Source organism: Hetaerina americana, unplaced genomic scaffold, assembly GCF_022747635.1.
Source record: "Hetaerina americana unplaced genomic scaffold, ioHetAmer1.1.p SCAF_5, whole genome shotgun sequence".
NCBI classification, from domain to species: domain Eukaryota; kingdom Metazoa; phylum Arthropoda; class Insecta; order Odonata; family Calopterygidae; genus Hetaerina; species Hetaerina americana.
Genome location: NW_027287095.1, coordinates 76512833 through 76535597, shown reverse-complemented (window position 1 = coordinate 76535597; position 22765 = coordinate 76512833). Strand labels below are relative to the sequence as shown.

The following is a 22765-nucleotide window of genomic DNA, read 5'->3' as shown; positions in this document are numbered from 1 at the left end:
GAATATTATAGACATAATGACCACCTGAATAATAAAATAAATTGACAGCGCACCGAACCTGAATAGTCTAAAGGTCAGCACATGGAACTATGTATTAGTCAATTGAAAGGACTGCAATGAATTTAAATTCAAGATAGGAGTACACATTTCACATGAACCAAAAAATATACAAATTATTCAATCGCGTTAAGTGGTATTATACAGATTAAAATACGCGGCCTATTCGTTTATATGGAAATATAGCAATATTTATTCACAGAAGTACCTAACAGAGTTGATTTATTTAGCTTGTATGAGTATCAGTGAAAGCAAATTTTAAAATCTGGAATTTCAAGTTAAAACGCTGTTTTCACCATATTTTGAAACGCAAAAAAGGCTATTCTAGCCTATATTTATCATGAGCACGGTTATTTATGATTTACATTGAAGAAGTAAGGCACACTTATTGAGTTAAAATATATTAATACAGGAGTAAACACAACATTCAAGAGCAGAAACTGTGATTGTCAAAAGCTAACGACAGGTACTACACGCGAACTGCCGAAGCACCAATATACCTACGAGGCGTTCTCCCAGGCCGGAGAATCAGCTGCGCGGTCGTTCATATATCGATTGCCCCGCATATGATATGGGTACACTAAAAGTAGATCCCATTAGAAAAAATGTTGAGTTACAGAACTTTGATTTTGACGCATACATTCAAGGGAAAAAATCGTTCTTGAAACAACGGAAAAGTACTCATCATCAAATCTCGAAATTAATTTAAGTAACAAAGCTGTCACCATATTCGATTGCTTTTGGTTCATATCGTTAACCGACATTCGTAATTATTACACAGCCAAGCATTTGCCATAACCTTGAACAATTACAATTCCGTCAAAGTTACGAAATTAAAAATTCATTCGAATATATGGAGCAAAGAGAGCTGAGCGCGAAGAAGACGAGAAACAAAATTAGGACTACCCCCTTCTTACCTGTACTGAATGTGCCTCCACTATCGTCGTATATTGTGCTCGGATGAACCTGACCATCCTTGTGAAGCATAACGTGATCTAACTGAGACACCAAGTAGCACTTTTTAAGTTTTTCATCTCCATCTGCACGATCAAAGGTATTCTTGAAGCACTTCGCACACTGATAGCACAAAGCCCAAGCATGTTCCTCATTTATTGGAGCGTTGAACGACAACAGAATATCCTGTAAAGATACACAATCTTCGGCATTCAAACTGCACTTCGGGGCCCCTTTCACCCCAGACACTTTTACGTCTGCAGCCATCATGCCGGTAAACACACTGAGCTCCTTAAATTCGCCACCCACTCGCCGTTCATTCTCCAACAGAATGTGGCAGTTCGAGTAAATCGCATCAAGGTGGCGTTAGCAGGGACGACCGTTGTCGTCTGCTATTTGAAAGAAGAACAAATGAGTAACGAAATGCAATCAACCGCCCTATCCAAAAATTGACTACATTAATCATTATGATATAACGCACTGTTTTTATTGAATGCACACTCTGCATATGCTAATTTAATTTGAATTTAAATAATAAGCATTAATAATGGAAAATTTCCAAATCCCCACAGTTTTTCGTAAATATCGTTTTTAAGTACTCCAAAAATTCACATTGTCAATATCTGGATTTTTTTACGGCCTTCAACATCAAGTAACATTATTTTCGTGTATTTGAAATTAATTGCTTTGTTAAAATGATTTTGCAGTGGAAAATTTGTTTTTCAATACACACACACACACTATATATATATATATGTGTGTATATATATATATATATATATATATATATATATATATATATATATATATATTTTTTTTTTATTATTAGGTAATCTACCGGTTAAGGTAGGTTTTTGGATGGACATAATTATTAATCAAATAATTTGTGACCCCTAGCAAAACACAACATCCTACTTTACATCAGGTACATATATATATATATATATATATATATATATATATATATATACATATATGTATATATATATACACATGTATTTGTGATATCAGTTTAAGTTCCTATTCCGAGAAAGGTTACATCATGTGAGGACTACAGGACAATAAGTTTGATATCCCACGCAGCTGAAGTTGTTCTCAGGATCATAAAAAAAGGATAGAGAGTAGGGCAAATGATTACTTAGGGGATGATCAGTTTGGGTTTAGAAAGGGAAGAGGTATGTGTGATGCCATTGCAGTAATGAGATTATTAATCGAGAGGAACATAGAATACAACCAGGAGGTATTTCATAGAATACAACCAGGAGGCCTGTTTCATAGATTTCGAGAAGGCGTTTGATAGAGTGAATTGGGAAAAACTAATGAGTATATTGCAGAAAATAGGAATAGATTTGAGGGACAGGAGGCTAATCCACAACCTGTACATGTCTCAGACTGCTCAAGTTCGAGTGGGGAATGGGGAGTCCGGATGGGCAGTGTTAGGAAGATGTGTCAGGCAGGGTTGTCCATTATCACCGTTGCTGTTCAACGTATATATGGAAGAAATGATTAAAGAGGCATTGAAAGAACTGAAGGTGGGAATGAAAGTCAGTGGGGAATTCATAAAATCACTCAGGTTCACTAATGACCAAGCTTTAGTTAGTCAGTCAGCCAAGGAGTCGCAAGCATTGCTGAGAAATTTGGAAATTCCATGCAATAGATATGGGATGAGAATCAATATTAATAAAACAAAGGCTGTACGATTTTCTAGAAAGAATAAGGCTGAGGTAAACATTAAAATAGGAGGGCGAAAGCTAGACCTGGTAGAACAGTTTACATATCTCAAAAGTGTTTTGGACCAACACAGTCAAAGGAGTAGGGATGTAAGGAGAAGAATTGCCCTAGGCAAAGAGGCTTTCACAAGGAGGAGGGAGTTGATGACAGGGACGTTGAGTAAGGATTTTAAGAAAAGACTCGTAAAAACTTTGATATGGAGTGTAGCTATGTATGGCGAGGATACGTGGTCATTGAAGCCGGAGCATAGGCGTAATAGGAGGCTTTTGAAATGTGGGTGTGGAGAAAAATGGAGAAGGTGAAATGAACAGAGAAGAAAACAAATGAGGAAGTTCTTGTTATGGTGGGTGAAGAGAAGGGTTTGTTGGGAGAAATCCTATGGAGGCAGGAAAAATGGATGACGGGCATATTGATCGGCAGTGGGATGTTGAAAACTTTACTGGGGGAGAATGTTAGGCAAACAAGGAAAGGGAAGGAACAGGATAGGGATGTTGGACAGGATGAAGGGAGGAAGGAAGTATATTTATTTGGTAATTGTGTCCATCCAAAAACCTACCTTAACAGGTAAATTACCTGGTAATAAAAATAATCATATATGTAAATATAATATATATATGTGTGTGTGTGTGTGTATGTATGTATATATAATCAGTATTTCAATCCTAGGATTGGTTTACTGCAGCCCTCCATTCCACTGTATTTGAATGCAATGCTGCATATTCTAGGGATAATAATGTGGTGGTTTCCCATATTCTGCCACAGTATTTATATACATATATATATATATATATACATATATATATATATAAACATATATATATATATATACATATATATATATATATAAACATATATATATATATATATATATATATGTATATATATATATATATGTATATATATATATGTGTGTGTATATATATATATATATATATATATGTATATATATGTGTACATATATATATATATATACATATATATATACATATATATATTTATATACATATATTTATATATAGACGTAAAAGTACTTACAGAGAGAGAGCAGCATAACATTTGGACAGCACAATAGAACACAAAATAAAATAAATAACACTTAAAGGACACTCACATTGTAGATTGTTGAGCTTTTGGCCTTCTCCGAGGTTGTAGTAGGTTATATAAATAAATAAATATATATATATATATATAGATATAGCCTAATACATACATGTGTATACCCTCCCATTATTTCGTTTTAACTATTAGTAATATAGTCACCCACGGCAATATGGTTGGGAAATTGCAAATAAACTTGATTGTATGAAATCAATTCTGTCAACATTATACCTGTATGAGATATATGCATCCCTGTTAAATTTTCCTGAAAGATACCCAAGTCATCCATCAAACTAATGACCCAATTACAAGGACTGTTTTCATAGAATTCCAACAGTTAAGAAAGGTAATGTTAGTTCAAAATCAAAGACTTCTAAAAGTCATGTTGAGATGCACTTGACAAAAAGAAATTAATAATTAAATGCATCATATATGTAATGGTTAGTGATTAATATAATACATTACAGTTAAAAATTTGAGGTTTGGCATGGTGATAATTTATTGTACTTCTTCATAGTAGTAGTAGTTTTGAGGGGAGGGGACCGACAGCTGAGGAGGTCATTTGCGCCACAGGGGATGGACAGGAAAGGTTGCAGGGTGAAGAGAAACCAGGCGTTGGCATTAGCCTACTCTTTACAAAAGTTGCCAAAAGGTCCGCAGAGCTTAATGTACCATCCGACGGATGGCGTACTCACTCAAATTGCCCTCCACAAACCACCTCAAGTAGGGATTGAGATACCTCTGAAAAATATTCAGCACTGCCGGGATTTGAACCTAGGCCCTCTGGGTGGGAAGCCAGTATGTTAGCCCCCACACCAACTTGATCCCCTACTTCTTCATGCACAGCTACAATTTAAAGTTAAATATCATAAAAGAGTACCCATTAAAAATATTTTTAGGAGTCTATTACACTGCCATGATGATTTCTACAGGTTCATTCTCTTCAGTTTATAGTAAATATTCACCTATATAGGAAAGAATTAGATGATCTTTTTTTGTAGCCTATGCTGCATGATAAACACCATTTTGAAGGCATTAGTTTAGTACAAAAGTTGAATTTTTAGGGTGTCACAAAAAATCAGCTTAGGATACTTTTGGAGAGTGGTCGTATGCTCATAAGAGGAATAAATGAAGTGAAAAATGCATTTACTGGGAAATAAGAAAGACAGAGGATCAGATGGCAATTAGGAGGAGGGCAAGGTGTAGATAGATAGATAGTGGTCTTTATTTGGGCGATATTGAGACCAAATGGTCCCTTCTAGGTGTATGGTAGGAGCTGATGACCAAGAAAATAAATACTAGAGAGAGTTTGGTGAGATGTACAACTCCAGATGAAAAGATACTACCCTGCAGGTCAGGCATACAATTTCAGTTGGAAGGCTTGCGGTTCATAAATTTTCTTACCCTTCATGTTTTGCCTAAAATAGTGAGGTTAAAGATACATTAAAGTCACCTTGACACTTCAGCTAGGCCAAGATATCTCAACCATCCCTCAAATGAATGCTGAAAGTCAGTGGTTCTCAGTGATATACATGTCAGATCTCAAAGTTTCAATGAAACAATTTTATAATGTAAAAATCATTCACTATGACCAATCCCAGTCAAGGCGAATGATTTTTACACCCCGAAATAGTTGCATGGAAATGCATATTAGTGAATGACTCCATTAAAAGTTACTATTGTGGCATCTCCCGCAGTTTCTTGGAATTTTTCAGAAAGTTTGTTTGGAATTTTTCACATTAAGTGGTTAAACTACCATCCTATCCCCTACCTCTGTAAGTTGACTTTGTTCTCTTCATCAAGTTTTAACAGAGTAGGATAAAACTGTTTCACTGGATAGAGAAAGCAGACCTTTGGGAGTATATAGAAAATACATTATGATATGCAAATTAAACACAGTTAAATATCATACTCTGGGAACAGAGTATGCAATATGAGCCCTAGAACATAAGTTACGGAGTAACTAGGAATATTGGTGGAGTTATGAAGTGTTAAGAAACATGTCAATATTATGTGTGTACTCCTTTGTGTTTGACGCGAAATACTGCACATACAAAGGAAGGGCAATAATATATAAAGATTTGCTCAGCTAAGAAGTAGTAAACTATTTTAAACATATTTTCATAACAATATTTAATACCTCAAGAGATCCTTAAAAACATCAGTTATATCAACAATTTGTTTTTGGTATTATTAATATATTTCACAACAAATGGCTAAGTATTTATCAACAGTTCAACGTTTTTATGGTATAAAAGAAATTTTACAGGCTCAATGCCTCTATTTAAAATTTTTCTTCAAGTCTTATGCACATTGTTCACTCTGCTTATTCTTAAAACAGAAACATCAAAATTATGACTACATGGCATTTAAAAATTGACATTTGTAATCACATGTACAAAAAATACATCCCATAAATTTGCACAAAAATACACAATATGTATCACTATTAAATCTCAGTAGAATACACAAAAACTGCACAAAGGTCTTTGCGAAGAGACTCTCATCTCTTAAAAGGTAATTGCAAAAATGTCTTCAATCCTAAAAATGGAACCATATAGAACTCTTATTTGGTTGCATATTTAGTGACCTCAACGTATCCATTTAATAGTAACACCAAAACTTCTTTTTTTACATTTTTTTTAAAGAATAACAAATACACTAAGACCTCATTTTCCTTCAACTTCATTTTGTACCTTTGATCAGTCATGGAAAAAATGCATTCCTCCTATATCTGTCGTTGCTATATACACTTATTTTCCAAAAAGGAGTCGGTAAATCATAAAATTCACCAAACAGAAAATTGAATGCAACCACATAACTATGGACTGGTGATATAGTATTGAATTTCCACAAGAAAATCATAAATATTATTGCAGGCAGAGGCATTCACTTTGAGCAATGAGACTAATAACTTTACTATTAAGAAGGCAATGACTATGAAAATGGAAACACTTCCATAATCAGCACCTTAAATATGTGATGTCAACAACTGGCAGAAAAATAATTATTGCACATACATTGATAAACAAGGAAAACTGAAGATTGAAAAACTGAATAAATATCCAATCAAAAAAGACTTGTTCTAAAAATATTATAATCACAGACAAGCTGACTTTGTGTTTGGCATTTAGAAATAGAAAACCACACAGCATATTTAGCTAATGTTTTACAATGCATCTGGCATGCATCACGAGAAATGAGATTTTCTAACTTAAATTAATAAATCACAGTTTTCATTTCCACAAAGTCCACCAGTCGGAAAAAAACAATATAATATGGTCTATGGAGTAAATGAACAATCAATAGTTAACTGACACACAGCTCTCATCTTGCATCAAATATAAAACAGAGAGAGCTGAATACTCAGTGCTTTCCTATTGCCATTTTCGTGATTCAAAGACTACATAGCCATTCCAAATACAAGATCAAATAGCATGGTAACAAAATAATTAGGCATGGCCATAGTTTTCAAGTAACTCCTCACCAAAATGAGTCACAACATAGTCATGGTAATACATCATAATGCAGAGAGGTTGACCCAAAATAAGTGATGTCCAAACAACAATATTTCCCCACCTTGGTCCACACTGTTTTTCCATAAAACGACTAACAAATGACAAGGGAATCTGCAAATTAAAAATAATAATTAAAACAATTTTTTCTCAAGTGACAAAATATATATACTACATGCAATAGATGTTGCCAACAACAAATTTCATCAAGGATTTGCCATTGGGAGATGCAACAAACACAAATAATGCACCAAAAAAAGTTATTTCATCTTAGTCACCCAAAGATACATGTTAAGTGCATACATCTTTTGGCATGAATCCTTTGTACAAATTAAGGATAATATATTTCAACTTCAAAGGCAGCACATTATTTATTTTTTATGTGAGGCACTTCTTTTTTTAAAACTCAGCAAATTAAATAAATGAATAAATTATTATTGTCAACTTCAGCACCTATCAATCCAAATATTGCTTTTCTGCTGTCTACTACCTAGTCTATTAGTCTACTTCCTCAAGAATGTTCTCTTCCTTCACAATTAATTAATCCATCATAAATATAAGGCAATTGTTTTTTGTCTTCCTCTGTTCTTCCCATGATTTCTACATATCTACATCTTAGATTAAGACAAGGCTGCCATCTTTGTTCACAGCAACACTCATCCATGGCTTGCCAATGTGGCACTTTCTGTTCATTCATAATGATTGCTTAATACAGATCCAAGGGGGGGCTTCTTGCTCTTTCTAATGCAATGCTTTTGGCTTTCATAAAATTCAAAATGAATGAAACTTACATGCATGTTATTACTTCTGAATACCTGCTGTCCCTCAACCATTAAATAATCTACTGTCTCTTACATTAGTTTGATTATTTTTAAATACTGATTTTTTCATACTTGAAACTACCCTTTTGATGCCTTAGAGATTCACAACTTAATTAAACTGGTAGTTTTTCACTTTACGTTGTTTAATGCAGCAATTAGGTCCTCCTGCACAGGGTCCCTAATGTTCCACTCATAATTAGAAAACCAACCAGTCTAAAATGGTGTCTCTCTTGTATACTTTCATTCAAGAATTTCCCCCCTATTCATTAAATGAAGCCAAAATCCTCTCTATGGCTTTATAGATGTTTCTAAAATGTTTTTCCCATGTTAGGCCTGAGGTTGGTGTGACTACCTAATATTTTACTTGATTTATATTATGCTTATGTCTATTCTTTATGCAGAAAAGAGTAATTACATTTTCTCAGAAATAAATTACCGTACATTTGTTCACATATGGCTGGAGACTCCATTACTAACAACAAGTTGTCAAGAAGCTTAGATAGCTACAAGAAGAGTCTCACATTTCACTTTTTTATATCTTGTTAGATGGACTGGACTAGAATCCTGGTCAAGGTGAATGATTTTTACACTTTGAAGTTGTTGCATTGTAATGTGCATTAGCGGATGACTCCATTAAAAGTTACCACCATGACAACTCCAACAGTTTCTTTGAATTGATTAATGCAATTTGAAATCAATAATAATAAAGCTTTGAAAATCAAAAATATGACTGCCATTAATTTTTTTTCTAGATACATATTAGGTATTATTTCATGCTTTGGATAAAAAACATCTGGTTTTGTTAACGAATAATATCAGTTCAATCCAACTTCTATTAAGGGATAATTTAAAGAATTTAGTATAATTTTTTCTATTGGACCCTCATTCTTTATGACATCATAAATTAAAACTGACAACATTATTTAATTTGTAAAATTAACATCATTAAATGGTTATTAATAAACAGCATATTGATATTCCGATAACTTGCATCAATAATGGTGTTATATTAATATATAATGAGAATATGAACAGAACCCCAAAAAACTATACTCTGTATATTACCACTGTAATTTTAAATGAGATGCCATGGGCAAACCAGAGAATGGAACTGTAAAACGAACATTTTAATTTAAATACTAGAATAGACTATGGCTGACATTACTGGGTGAAATTTTCTAATATTTTTTTATAATAGAATAAACAGATCTGTGAGTTTTCACAGCATATTAAAATATGACCAATTGGATGCATACAATGAGCAAATGGTGCACTTTTCAAGATGACGCAAGAACAATTCTTGAGAATGACTAAAGTTTTCAAAACCATGGTTGGTTAATTTGTAAAATATAAAGAGAACATTTTCTGAGTGGTTAGGAGTTATCATAGTAAAGAATATAATTTGTAACTAAATCCTCTAATACGATAAAGGAATTTCTTCTGAAATATTTCAAAAATTGATTAACATAACAAAATCTTCTTGAAAGAAATGCTATTAGATTTTAAGTAAAAACAAAAATATTGAAAGTATATTAAAAAAAAGTTTATATTCATTGTGTAATATAAATAAATGACATGGATTAACAAATAAAGATTTCCCTTTTGAAACAACATGTACATTTATAGGATTATATCTTAATACATACTATACGCATTACATAATGACTAAATATATTTTTGACTACATATAAAATTCATGATTTTGCATGCAATAAATGATATTGAAAATATTTCAAAAATGAAAGTGAGAGCTACGGATAAAGGGTGAGGGAAATTAATTGTAAATACCATTTTGAATATATCTTTCAAAACGTTCTTGATAAGGATTGTATTATTGTTACACATACATATTAAGCACCTAATTTTTAACAAATGTCAAATTAAAAGTAGGTAACACCTGACTAGTGTCTTACTTCTACATTTGTTAATTTAGCTGTTGTCCAAGTAACTTTGACAATTATTGATACAACCTAATTAACAATGAATTATTGTCAAAGGTGATTCAATTAACTTTAATCTATATTATTTCATAAAATTCTGTAATTACCTGTCCCATCATACCCATGAATGCCCATGTCTTGAAAGTTTTCAAGGGCACACTAACTAAGTACTCATGGAAGAAAGCACTGATGAAGAAGACAGTTGAGGATGCAGCCATTCTACCATATCCCATCTCAACTAGTGGTATGTACAAATGCCTATAATTCATAATACTAGTTAATATAAGTGGAAAAGTATAATAATAAGCATTTATATTCTGGTACATGCACATTATGGTGTCAATTTTAGTCAAACATTTTCATATACAGAAGCCTACAAAGAATGAAAATATTGAAGTCTATCATGATATAATTGTTCAAAGATTATTTAAAATTACATCCTTACAGAAGGATTCTGATTCACATAACTCACATGACCTGAGTTTAACACATTCTGAAATTTACCATGCAATGAAAAAATTAAATTGAACAAAGCATTAAGTTAAACAAAACTTTCAACAAAGCAATAAATATGCTAATGGGAAATCATATTAGCATAATAAATACTAATACCTAATGAAATAATTTACAAACTTCCCTTTCCAGCTGTTCCAACTGCCGTCAACATTTGAAATATCTCTTATGGTGGAGAGAGATTTAATTTAAAAAAACTGTGTGATTTACCAGGAGAGATAAATGAAATGTTTTGTAGGAACACCATATCAAGCATAAAATGCTCTGTACATGCTTCAATCTTTACCTGCCGTAAACTATAATCTTAATCTGCAATATCATTATCAAATGAATTTATTGGAGCAAAATTGAGACTTTTTAGTCCCTTTTCCTACCAAATCATTACATTTAAGACTAGATGGAAAACCCACCTAGGCAGGAAACAAACCCAATACATCTGGGTCTGGAGGCAAGAACTTTATCACCACCATCGGGACTGGCAAAATGCATTACAAGAATTGGGTGATGCGCAAGCAAACTTTTTTTTAGCAGAGGTCTTACTATTATTGGTAATAATCGTAGTCTACCAATAAAAAGAATTTTTTTATGAGTACTGATTAACCATCACTACACATCTAGTCCTGCCTCACATGAAACGAAACAATGTAATAGCTTACACAAAAATAAGCCAACCTTCAACACTACACTTTCTGCTTCCCTTCTTTTTATCCAACATACCTACTCTTTTCCTCCCTCTACTTCATTTGCCAAAAATGCATCCTTGTACCACAGTTTGACATTCCATTGCCACTTGATATACCCTGCACCCCCCCTGCACTACTTTCTTCAAACATATCCAACAACTTTCCCTCTTTCCTTCAATTCTTGTTTTTCCAACCATCCATTTCACTTTCTACACTCTTCTTAATACCTATTTCTCAAAAGCCCTCAATCTACATTTAATCTCTTGCCTCAACAAACTAGAGTTTCAAAGCCATAAAAATGATATTCCATAGCATGACTTTCATTTATCTTACCCTTACATTATTACTTAAGGTCCTTCTCATCAACTCCCTCTTAGTAAAAGCTTGTCAACCTAACACAATTCTTTCTGAAAGTGTCCTTGACTAGTCTACCCATCTATTTCTTAAACACTTCCTTGACAGGAGAAGATATCTATCACAAAGAAAGCAGCTGGTACCTCCTAACCTGAATGGTATAACTAAAAACATTTATATATACCTTGGCCTCAGGCTCTCTACATGATACTCTTACACACATATGAGTGCCAAATAGAGTACCACCAAGAGGGTTTTTTACTTGGTACACACAGAAAAATGATTCTCTATATCATCTCACTTCTCCTTCCATCACATTTTATTTGCAATATTAATTCATCATTTAAGTTTATCATTTAGCTCTTTTAACTTTCTCCTCCATGTTTGGGATTTTATATTCTACCATTTCCTTCTCTCAATTATCATACTAACCATCTCTTCTGGAATCCATTGCCTCCCAATTATTTCCTATTTATTATTCCCACTGCTCAATTGGTAAATTTATGTATTCTTCATTTTAAGGTATTCCCAACTTTCTTCAACCATACCTAACCCTTTATCATCACTCTGAATTATATCAACTGTATTCTAGTACTTCTTCCTTTTCCAAAAACCTTACATGATTCCCTCATGCATAAGAAAAATATTAGTCATGCTTCTCAATATTTCCACAAGACAAATAAAACAAAAACTATTCGGAAACGAACCTGACAGCCCATCGATGAACTGGCATATTCCATGTTCTCCAAAATGTATCAATGTTATTGGCATTCCACCAATCTGAATAAAAATGCCGATCAGCAAAGTATAACAACTCTCCAACAAGGTTCAGAAATGAGTGAAATAGTAAGTAGAAAAATATCAACCACACCAAATGGTTTGGAATCTGGAATAAGAAGATTAAAGGTAAAGCAAATGCACCAAATACAAAATGCATATTTATCCAACAATTTCATTGTGAAAACAAAAGATTTTTTACTTATGGGCAGATAGACCATTTGCTTCATAGAAACTCTTCCATACTGAGAAGGAAGCTCACTCTCCAACGAGGAAAGGTATTAAATAATTTAACATTAAAGAAAATTCACATCTAAGTTGGAGTGAAAATCACATATTTTCCTTCTGGTGCACTCAATGACAATTTAAATAATGAACTTGAGAAATTAGAGTTGTAAATGCTCGTTGAGATACTTACTGCCAACTTTAAAAGGCGTTCAGTTGCTTTTGCGACATCCATATTCTAAAAAAGAAAAGAAATTCTTCATATCAAAAGGCTGATAGCTTTCCAATAACATCCATTACATATTACATATTAACATAATTTACTAAATCATTTGTTTTACTGGATTCCATTCTTTAAATGTCGCTATGTATAAACACATTTTCAAACAGAGAGCATACACCTCCACTAGAATCCTAAAGTGAAAGATGGAAAATTGACACATGCAATCAAAGACAAATTTACTATAACAATTCTTGAACTCAAACTCACTGGTCCAGACCACTCATGTTTAATATGCTAAGGCTGTGAAATCTATTCTTCAAGGCATATTTTCAAAAGTAAATTCACCCTAGAGTACAATATCCTTATACAACAAAATTAATAAGAAATAATGTAAAGTAGACCTGTTGCTTTACAATATGATAATTGTATCCTACCTGATATTGCCATTTATGACCTAGTCTCAATTTATAAATTTTAAAAATGCTTTCAGTCACTAGGTACATTGAATTAAGAGCATGGCATGATAAATAAAGCTGGATGTCCCACTCAAAATTCTATCCTTAACTCCATATTATGTGCAATACAATGATCAGCTAGCACAAAGGTTACATGTTAGAGCCTCACCTTGGGGATGAATGCAGAGCAAAAACGAGGTTTAAAACCAGAAAACTGAATAATAAGTAAAATCTTATCATGATCTCAGGCACTTGAATCACTAAAATTGGTCATCATGGAAAAAAATACAGGCTTCACTTCTGATAAGCTCTTGCTCAGCTTCATTTAACAGCGGCAACAAAGTGAAATTAATGCTTATGAAAATTACTATTCAAACAAATCTTAAATACTTCTACTGCATACTCTTCAAGTAAAGTTCCTCTATAAAAATGCAGAGAAATTATTTGGATCAAACTAAAAAAGTTACTGTCAATAATGCCATTCATCATTCCGAATCAATTATAAAAACCCTGAATGGAAATGGCCATATGTGATACAAAACAAAACCAAATGCAATTTTCTTTGCTAATTATTGGTTAAAGTAAAATTCATGTAACCAGTGTCAAATTAACAGCCATAAAATGCAATTAAATTATGATGAGAAGTAAAAACTACATCACAAAAATAAAAAAGACATTGAAAATAACTTGTTTCTGAATTTCAGAGGAATAAGGAAGGGATACACTAGGCAATATACCAGATAATGTCTTTCCCAAAGAACAAAGTTTTAAACAAAGGGTTTGGGTGGCATTGCTTACAATTACTAATCTACATGTAAACAAATACCTTGCCACCCACCAAAATGATGTGGGAGGTGGTACAAGCACCAATGGGCATAGACAAAGAAATACTCACTGAGAAAGGAATCAAAGAATTTTTCACTGATGGGATGATCCATTGTTGAAACAGTGACATCAAAACCTGGCACCCTACAACAACTTCTAGCATTCTTTTAATCAAAAACCTATGGCAAAACAAGAAAGAGATTTTATTATAATGTTCAGATAATTCAGATTCCAAAACAAGTGTAATATTCATACACAAATGTCATTATTGGTACAAAAATCACTTGCGTGAGCACTGCTTGTCAGACAAAATTTGTTGAAAATGGACAACCTTGTTGCACAAAACAATCGACACAAAAAAGTTCTCATTTTAAGCAAAACTAATATTACAAAGCCAAGCCACTTTTTGGTGTTAGCCAAAGATTAGGCATTTCTTTTCAGCCAGTTTAGACAAAAGCTAGTTGAAAATTACTGCCTAAATATTACTCCACCCAATGTAAGCTTTTATTTTAACAGGAATTATTTGGCACAAAAAAAGGTTAGGCAACATAAAATTTAATGCTTTCAGATGTAAGAGCACTCCATTTTTTGAGGATTAGGATATAATTAGCATTATTATTATTTATTATTATTGCTAATATATCTGTTAATCTAAGTTTTGAACAAACACAAGTTAGATAATGGTGCAATGAAAATTCCTTTGCCTCTACCACAAAACACAACATCACATTCTACACTCCATTAAGCCCCTTTTGCAGCACTCTTCCTTCCCCCCTTTATTCTGTCAGGCATCCCTATCCTATTCCTGCTCCCTCCTTGTTTGCCAAACATTCTCCCCTCTATCCCAGCCTTCAACATCTCATCGCCAATCAAAATATTCTGCAACCACTTTCCTCTCTACTTTGGATTTCTCTCAACAACCTCCCCCACCATGACTAGCACTTCCACATTTATCTTCCTTCAGTCAATTTCACCTTTTCCATCCTTCTCCACACCCACATTTCAAAAACCTACTCCTAATTATCTCATCCTCAATCCAAGATTTCTTTGTCCTTTTCCTATTAACTGTTCCTAATACTTCATTAGCAGCTTTTGATATCCCTTTTTTACATGTATATGCTCTCATTTTTTCTCTTTTGTACCCAGATCCATTTCCTCATTCATGATTTTCTTTAAAGCCTGTAGATACTAATTTCCTGTCATTCCGGTAATGGTTTTACTTTCCATTTCCTAAACAGTCTTCCCTTTTCTATCTTTTTGAATCAGATATTACACTTTACCATCATTTAATTATCATCTAAACCCTGAATCCTTCATGAGTCCACAGGCCTTTTCCATGTATTCCTCTGACTCTTGTGGTGTGAAAACCAAGTATCCGTTATGATTAACCCATGCCTCTCACAGAACTCTTATTGCTTTTCCCAATGGTCATTTCATGCTCCTAAATTTTTGTCCCCATCCTCACTACCATCTCTTCCTTCTAATGAAATTAAGAATACAAAGTAACTTTCCACTGTTCTTTATTAGCGTACAACCGGTTTCAACGCTCAAGTGTCATCAATGACGCTTGAGCGTTGAAACCGGTTGTACGCTAATAAAGAACAGTGGAAAGTTACTTTGTATTCTTAATTTCATTAACATGAATTTCCACAAGGTTGAGCCAGAAACAATTGAATATCTCTTCCTTCGCCTACCAATCAACCATCACTATCAAATTTTTCCCTCCAGGAGCACCTGTGATGATGAACTCTCATTTATCATGTACACTGTTGACTTCTTCCTCCCTATGATTACTTGGTAGCATGTAGACCTGAGCAATGACCAAGATCACATTCTTCGGAAACCCAAATGGAAAATAGCCACTTGTACAATAGGAAAAAAACTGAGCTATCTGATAATTTTATCTGTGAATTTGTATTATAGGGATACAGAATTCTTTTGTATGGTCTATACTTCCTTCATAGGTTTTTACATGAAAACATGTACAAGCAAGTAGCAGTACATATGTAATTATGACAAACAATTTCATCCCTATGATGAATTCATAGGTCACACCAAAGTTTACGGCTAAGCCTTTCTTTGTGAATTCATTAGATACACCAAAGGGTATGCCTTCCATACCACCTAAACGCAAAACCTTCAGGCATCATGTGGGGCATAATAAATGGAAAAAACATGCTATATTTACATAACACAACATATTATATATTTACATACACAACAGTGGATATTTTACAGTATGAAATGTGCATATTCACAAATATCCAACCATTACCTCTTCAATTTCAAAACCTAAATTTATAACCACTTATGTGCATGCTTTTTAAGTCACCATTTATCTATTATTACTGATAATAAGCTCAAATAGTCAATTAAAATGAAAACCAAAATCACATGAAATCCCACCAAATTAACACCACTCACCTTTTTCGTATCCTAGTACTCCTGGGAAAGTTCAATTCATAGCATAAGGTTGGGGCCAAAATGTAGTAAAATATATCTTTTAAGTTTAAGTTATCTGGATAAAGGACTAAGCTTTGCCTAGGAACAACTGCATCTCCATTCTGCTTAGCATCACTGTCACTTCCATGATGTGATGCATTTTGTTTGTCATCTGCAGCTACGATGACCAACAAAAAAATCAAAGGCAACCATAAGCTCAGAACAAAAGCCAATTTTTATTTCAGTCCCTAATTAGTTGTGTGAATTAATAGGCATTATGGTATTGTAAGTTACAATAAGTATCAAGGGGTTAGACACACATCTCTCAATAATACATATTGTGTAAAATAAAACTTTCTTACACTCAAATATGAAAACCTAGGATAGCAGTAGAAAAATTAATAATTAAGCATGGAGAATCTAGCTAATAGGATAATTAAGTTGAGAGTTGCATTAAAACAATCGTGGGGTTGAAGGTTTTATGATGATGAGAAAGAAATTAAACTCTATGCTTATTTTATAATTTTATACTTATTTTCTGTTTACAAACTTACTTGTTATTAAATATCCAGCCTATACCAATGTTATATGATCAGGATATATAGAATCCTAAAATCTCCCTAAGAGTATAGCAAATATGAGACTGCCTGTCAAGTGATTCATTTTTAGTAGATGGATCCACAAAATGGCCATCCAAAAAAAATAGTTGTTATCCTCCTCTCAAAGTAAAACGTTTTGAAATTTCAATGTCTATATGCTAAAACTTTCGTAAGAAATCAACTTGTAAGGTCTCATGGAAAGACAAATAGACATTCAAAGAGAATAAATTTGGTGAGGCAGAAAGCTGCATGAAACTTGAAAGTAAAGAAGTGTCAAGGTTAAAGAAACAACAGAGGGAAAACATCAACGGGAAATGATAATTGAAGACATAATGAGTGGACGAAGGACAGAGAAACTATCCTCCAGATTTTGCATATGCTGTTCAATAATTTTGCTACAAAGGTGTTCCATCATAACTCATGTTTGGGAGTGCAACTGATTCTATTTAAGTTAGACACATATGGAAAAATATTTCCTACCATTTGATAAATTGCATAGAGAAAACAAGCTCAAGGGAGAGAGAGTTAAAGCGATCGCAGAGGAATAATGCAAGAGGATTAAATGGGAAGAAAAAAGCAACTAGAAGTATTCTCTGCAGTAAATTATCAAGTACCTCAGAATGAAGTGCAGGCTGAGGTTTCAGACTAATTTGATGGCTATGCTTTGGAGAAGATTAACTTAGTAACGGAGTTTCATTTGCAACAGCTCAGGCTGTGAAGAAAGACCAGAAGAAACTTTGAATTTCATGTTACCAACATTTAGGGACAAATGAACATCTGATTACAAAAATCAAGCAGTTTGGTTTAGGTCCAAAATCTTGAAGAAATTAACTTTATTGCTAACTCAGGTTAATCTGAGATTGACTAGGAAAAATATTTTCCATAAGAGTTTAGGGCCAAAATTTTAGCACTATGATCAAAGTTACTTTTAAAATGCTTGCTTCAAATTGAAACTGGAGTCAGAGTCTGAACTGGAGACTAGTAGAAATATTTGACTTTAAGAATGGCCATGCTCTAGTGTTTTCCTACAGCTCAAGTTATTTTGAAGGTTTCCTTAATGCTTAAAACAGGAAAATACATAAAACAGATCCACAGAAGAAATAAATGGCACTACTGAAGCCAAGCTTCAGTTGTATGTTACTAAATGCTAACATGGTGAAGACCTCCTCATCCTAGGATAACAAGTTTTCAGTTCATTTTCATTTCATTTAATTTTTCATTTATTTCTCAGTTTATCAGCCTATCGTGTTTTACCAATGGATGTTAACACCCATGTTCAGAAATTTGCCAAATTTAAAGTTTCAGTATGTTTTACAACATTTCCAACTATTTAATCAATCCTTAACAATCTATTCATATCTATGAAAAGTAATTTGATAAAGTCTGGTAACTCATTTTTGTTACTTTCCCAACATTGTCGCAAAATGACCCATATGTGCTCATCAAAGCTTTATTAGGGCCACAAAATTAGTCCCAATATTTGTAAGCTGCAAATGCCAGTTTCTCAAATGTCATTGCAGTAATCATTGCCTAATTTCTGTTAGAGAGATTCTTCAAAACATCTTTAAGACTTCCATTATAGGTAATCTAATTTTTGAGAAAAACTGCTCCATTCCATCAAAAATATCACGAGAGGATAATAATTTTACCTCAATGACATAGTAATTAACTGTTTGAAAGATTTTTTTAATACTGGCCTGAAGGGATTTATGGTATGTGACAGCCTTTTATACAGAATGAGAATTTCATCACCACTTATCACATAGATAAAAAAAAGATAAATCGAAACAGGAATGATTGAACAATACATACAAACCTTTCGCAAAATTACTCAATGACAATGATTGCCTCCTAAGACGCGACTTACTCGAACTCTTCTTTCTTTTATTTCGGCACCACATATTCACTTGAACATATGACCACAGCTTCAGAAATAGGATTGAATAAATGAAGCAAACAGTGGTAGCACCCACTATCATATGTAATAAGAGAGAAATCAGACAATAATAAATACTGCATATGCAATGAAAGGACAAGTAACAAAATACAACAATAACACACAAAGTATACTCACATAAGGTAAAACCTGTTGTTTTAACATTTATCACCACCATTGGCATTAATACCAGGAGGACTAAATTTATGACATGAGCAATCATCCCTGGTTTATGCGAAATGATCTCCTGCAAAAAATACATATGAATATTTATAAATACATCAATATATTTATAAATTATCATTAAATGGTTAATGGTTAGCTGACTATTGAATTGAAATCTGTATCACCAGAAATATCAAGCAATGACTTGTTTTTATTTGCAACTAAATAAAAGTTTGGTGCTCTGAGTTGAGGAACACTCATATTGTGGTGTTATTTGATGATAATTATTTTTTGTGAGAAATAAAAATTCGATAGGTACCCATTTTATTATTAAAAAGTTAACTTTAGTATTTAACTCGCATACAAAACAATGTATATCGGCATTTCGCCTTCATAAGATTGAGTCAATCAATACCTTCCCTGATTGGCGATTGCATGCACAAATAAAATTGCGATTCAATTTCTTGGGCCCTGAGTTCCTTGGCTAATATGATATGGTGGTGATATGGTATTTGTTGATCACTTGTTTTATTTTCTTATTGAACTAGTAAAATCATTTGGTAAATGAAAATGATGTATTTATATATTTTGACCAGATCCAATTAGACTAGAAGAGTAGATTAAAAACATGCACAATTAAATAGAACCATAGCATACAAGTCAGTAAAATAACAGCAAATTCTTACCCTAAATATTTATATCCCCACTTCCCATTGACAGCCCATTTTTGATGCTAAATGCTATTCCAGATTGAGTGATGAGAAACATATGGAAAAACTTAAACCTACCTAGCCTTTCCACATATTTTCCATTTCTTGAATAAGGTATGAAATGACCTTTACCCTTTTTATCAAACCAACCTTTGGAATGGTCACAGTGGATTCTCTAATAAATAATGACACATTTTTTGACTTCTGTGCAATTAAAAAACTGTTTCATTGAAATCATGGCCTGAATTTCAGTCATACACTTAATATTTCATTGAAACAGGGGTTATTGGATTCCAATCTTGAAAAACTTGTGATTAATCATATATTAAATAAATCAGGGGATAAGAGACTCAGTATGGGGAAGGGATTAATGGAGGGCTGCAGTCTATCAACCTAGGGATTGAAGGACAACTGTTGAATCAAACACTATAATTCAAAATTACATCACACCTTTAACTGAAACTATGATTTCATATCAATATTCGTTATTCAAAACCATTATGCAGCGGCACATTTTTTATTTAGTAATTTGCAAGTTAGAAAACCATTTTATTAAACTCAACTCAAATTACTAGTCAAATATTTAAAAACTCTATCCAAATACAGCCTGTAAAACCTAAACCATCAGAACACAGACTTGGAATATCAGAATTATGTCAATGACTGGCAAGTAAAAGTCAAGAAAACATTTAGGTGCAGATGGTGAGAAGAAATATAGTTCCATTAGGACTGTGCAAAATGAGATACACATAGTTGATTTACGGTAAGATAGTTGCAAAATGATTTATTAATACAAGAAGAAGTCAAATGTGGTGGGGGAAATTCATAATGATAGAGCAAGTGAGTGATGGATGGTAGAAATAAATGGAGATACAACCAATCTAGAGGTAATCCAGCAGTACATGCCAACAAGTAGTCACCTGAAGGAAGCAGTTAACATGAACAATTAGAAGAAATACTTGGGATGTGCCGCCTGACAGACATAGGGGAATGGAAAGCCATATTTGGTGAGGTAAAGATTAGAAGGAGCAAAGAGAGCAAACTTTAGGAACAAGAAATGCCAACTGAGAGACTGCTAACTTTCAAGAAACTGCAGGAGATGCTGCAACAGTAACTTTCAACAGAGTCATCCGCTAAGTGTGAATTACAATGAAAGGACAACTGTTTAATAAAAACGAACTCCTGGATCATACTCCAATACAAGTGGAGACATAGAAAATGTTGAGAGAAACAAGAAGGTACCATTTAGATTACATCAGGGTTAAATATAGATTTAGCAAGTATTATCAACTCAAGAGTGCCAGAAAGATGGATACAGACTTAGAACATAATGCAGCTGTTATGAACAATGATTTAAAATTCAACAAGGGTAGGAGGGTTAAGGGGGGTGAAAAAGTAGATTGTAAGGGATTTTTGTGAATAAAAAAGATGGAACACTATGAGACACTACATAAAATTCTAAATGAATGAGAACTATGAAGGAAAAATGGGCAGACATTAAAACTTGGATAGGCCAAGCAGCAGACAAATAAAAGGAAATGTAAATGAGTAGAGCATTAAGATCACAGAATGGATCCATGATCCATGGATCACAAAAGAGATAATAGTGGAAGTGAAAGAAAGGATTTTTAACATGAAGTTAAAGAAAAGAATGCCTAGAGAACTAAATAATAAACTGAATGAAGAAACAAATACAGCCAGCGAATTTTGATAGAAAGATCTGTATGAGGAAATGGAGTAATTTCAAAGACAAGGAAAGGTACATGTGATCCAAAAGAAAGTGGGAAACTTGCTTTAATGTAAAATAGGGTAATTTTAACTATTATTGTGTTATTGACAGGAATATGGAATGTAAAAGATCCAGGAAAGGGGGAAAGAATACATTAAAGGGCTTCTATTTAAAGAAAATAGAGCATTAAGTTTGCAAAATCAAAGTGCATTGGATTTGGATAGGATGGCTTGGACCCAGGAATACTAGACAGTGAGATTGAAAAAAGCACTACAGGAAATAAGAGCAAGCAAGGGATTAGGAATAATATCAAAGGATAACTATGAAATAATTTCGGTAAAAATGGAAGGAAGAGATTTTTTTGGACTTCTTTATAAGATTTACAAGGGGTGTTTGGTCGGGATGCTACATTAGGCCAATTTAAATCAGAGTAAAATTGGTAGTATTTGACCAAAGTTTTAATTTATATGCAGACAATGTATTACTGAGAATCCTCAATTTGACATTGGGTAGTTGGGTGAACTATAACAATAGAGGATTAATTTGAGCTCGGGAAGAAACAGGGAATACATGATGTGATTAGGATACAGAATACAATCAGAACGTCTTGCATGCTTTGCAGATTTCAAAAAGGTATTTGACATAGCCAAGAGGATTCAAAGTAATTGCGAGTATTGCTGAATTCAGAAGCAGAATAGAAGTTGAGTGCTCCCACTGGGGCCAGTAAATATGTAATCTATATGTGTGTTTGTATATACAATTGTATATATATATATATATATATATATATATATATATATATATGTATATATATATATATGTATATATATATATGTATATATATATATATATATATATATATATATATATATATATATATATATATATATATATATATATGTATATATATGTATATATATGTATATATATGTATATATATATATATATATATATATATATATATATATATGTATATATATATATGTATATATATATATGTATATATACATATA

The 22765-nt window shown here is 32.9% G+C and overlaps 2 protein-coding genes across 4 annotated transcripts in view; both read right to left on the bottom strand.

The window, feature by feature from the left end:
• Nucleotides 1-1324, bottom strand: part of spir (spire type actin nucleation factor) — a 448013-nt gene extending 446689 nt beyond the window's left edge. For all 3 annotated transcript variants that reach the window (XM_071591594.1, XM_071591595.1, XM_071591596.1), the window contains exon 1: nucleotides 975-1324. In XM_071591594.1, coding sequence (XP_071447695.1) covers nucleotides 975-1281 — 307 coding nt within the window. In that variant the 5' untranslated portion in view covers nucleotides 1282-1324. The remainder of the gene's footprint in view (nucleotides 1-974) is intronic.
• Nucleotides 1325-5985: 4661 nt separating this feature from the next.
• The window catches only part of mdy (diacylglycerol O-acyltransferase), a 25372-nt gene continuing 8592 nt past the window's right edge, over nucleotides 5986-22765 (bottom strand). The window contains exons 5-12 of the mRNA XM_071592269.1: nucleotides 19287-19395; nucleotides 19029-19184; nucleotides 16596-16791; nucleotides 14242-14350; nucleotides 12862-12906; nucleotides 12374-12552; nucleotides 10224-10374; nucleotides 5986-7469 (exon numbers count right to left, since the gene is read on the bottom strand). Coding sequence (XP_071448370.1) covers nucleotides 7293-7469; nucleotides 10224-10374; nucleotides 12374-12552; nucleotides 12862-12906; nucleotides 14242-14350; nucleotides 16596-16791; nucleotides 19029-19184; nucleotides 19287-19395 — 1122 coding nt within the window. The 3' untranslated portion in view covers nucleotides 5986-7292. The remainder of the gene's footprint in view (nucleotides 7470-10223; nucleotides 10375-12373; nucleotides 12553-12861; nucleotides 12907-14241; nucleotides 14351-16595; nucleotides 16792-19028; nucleotides 19185-19286; nucleotides 19396-22765) is intronic.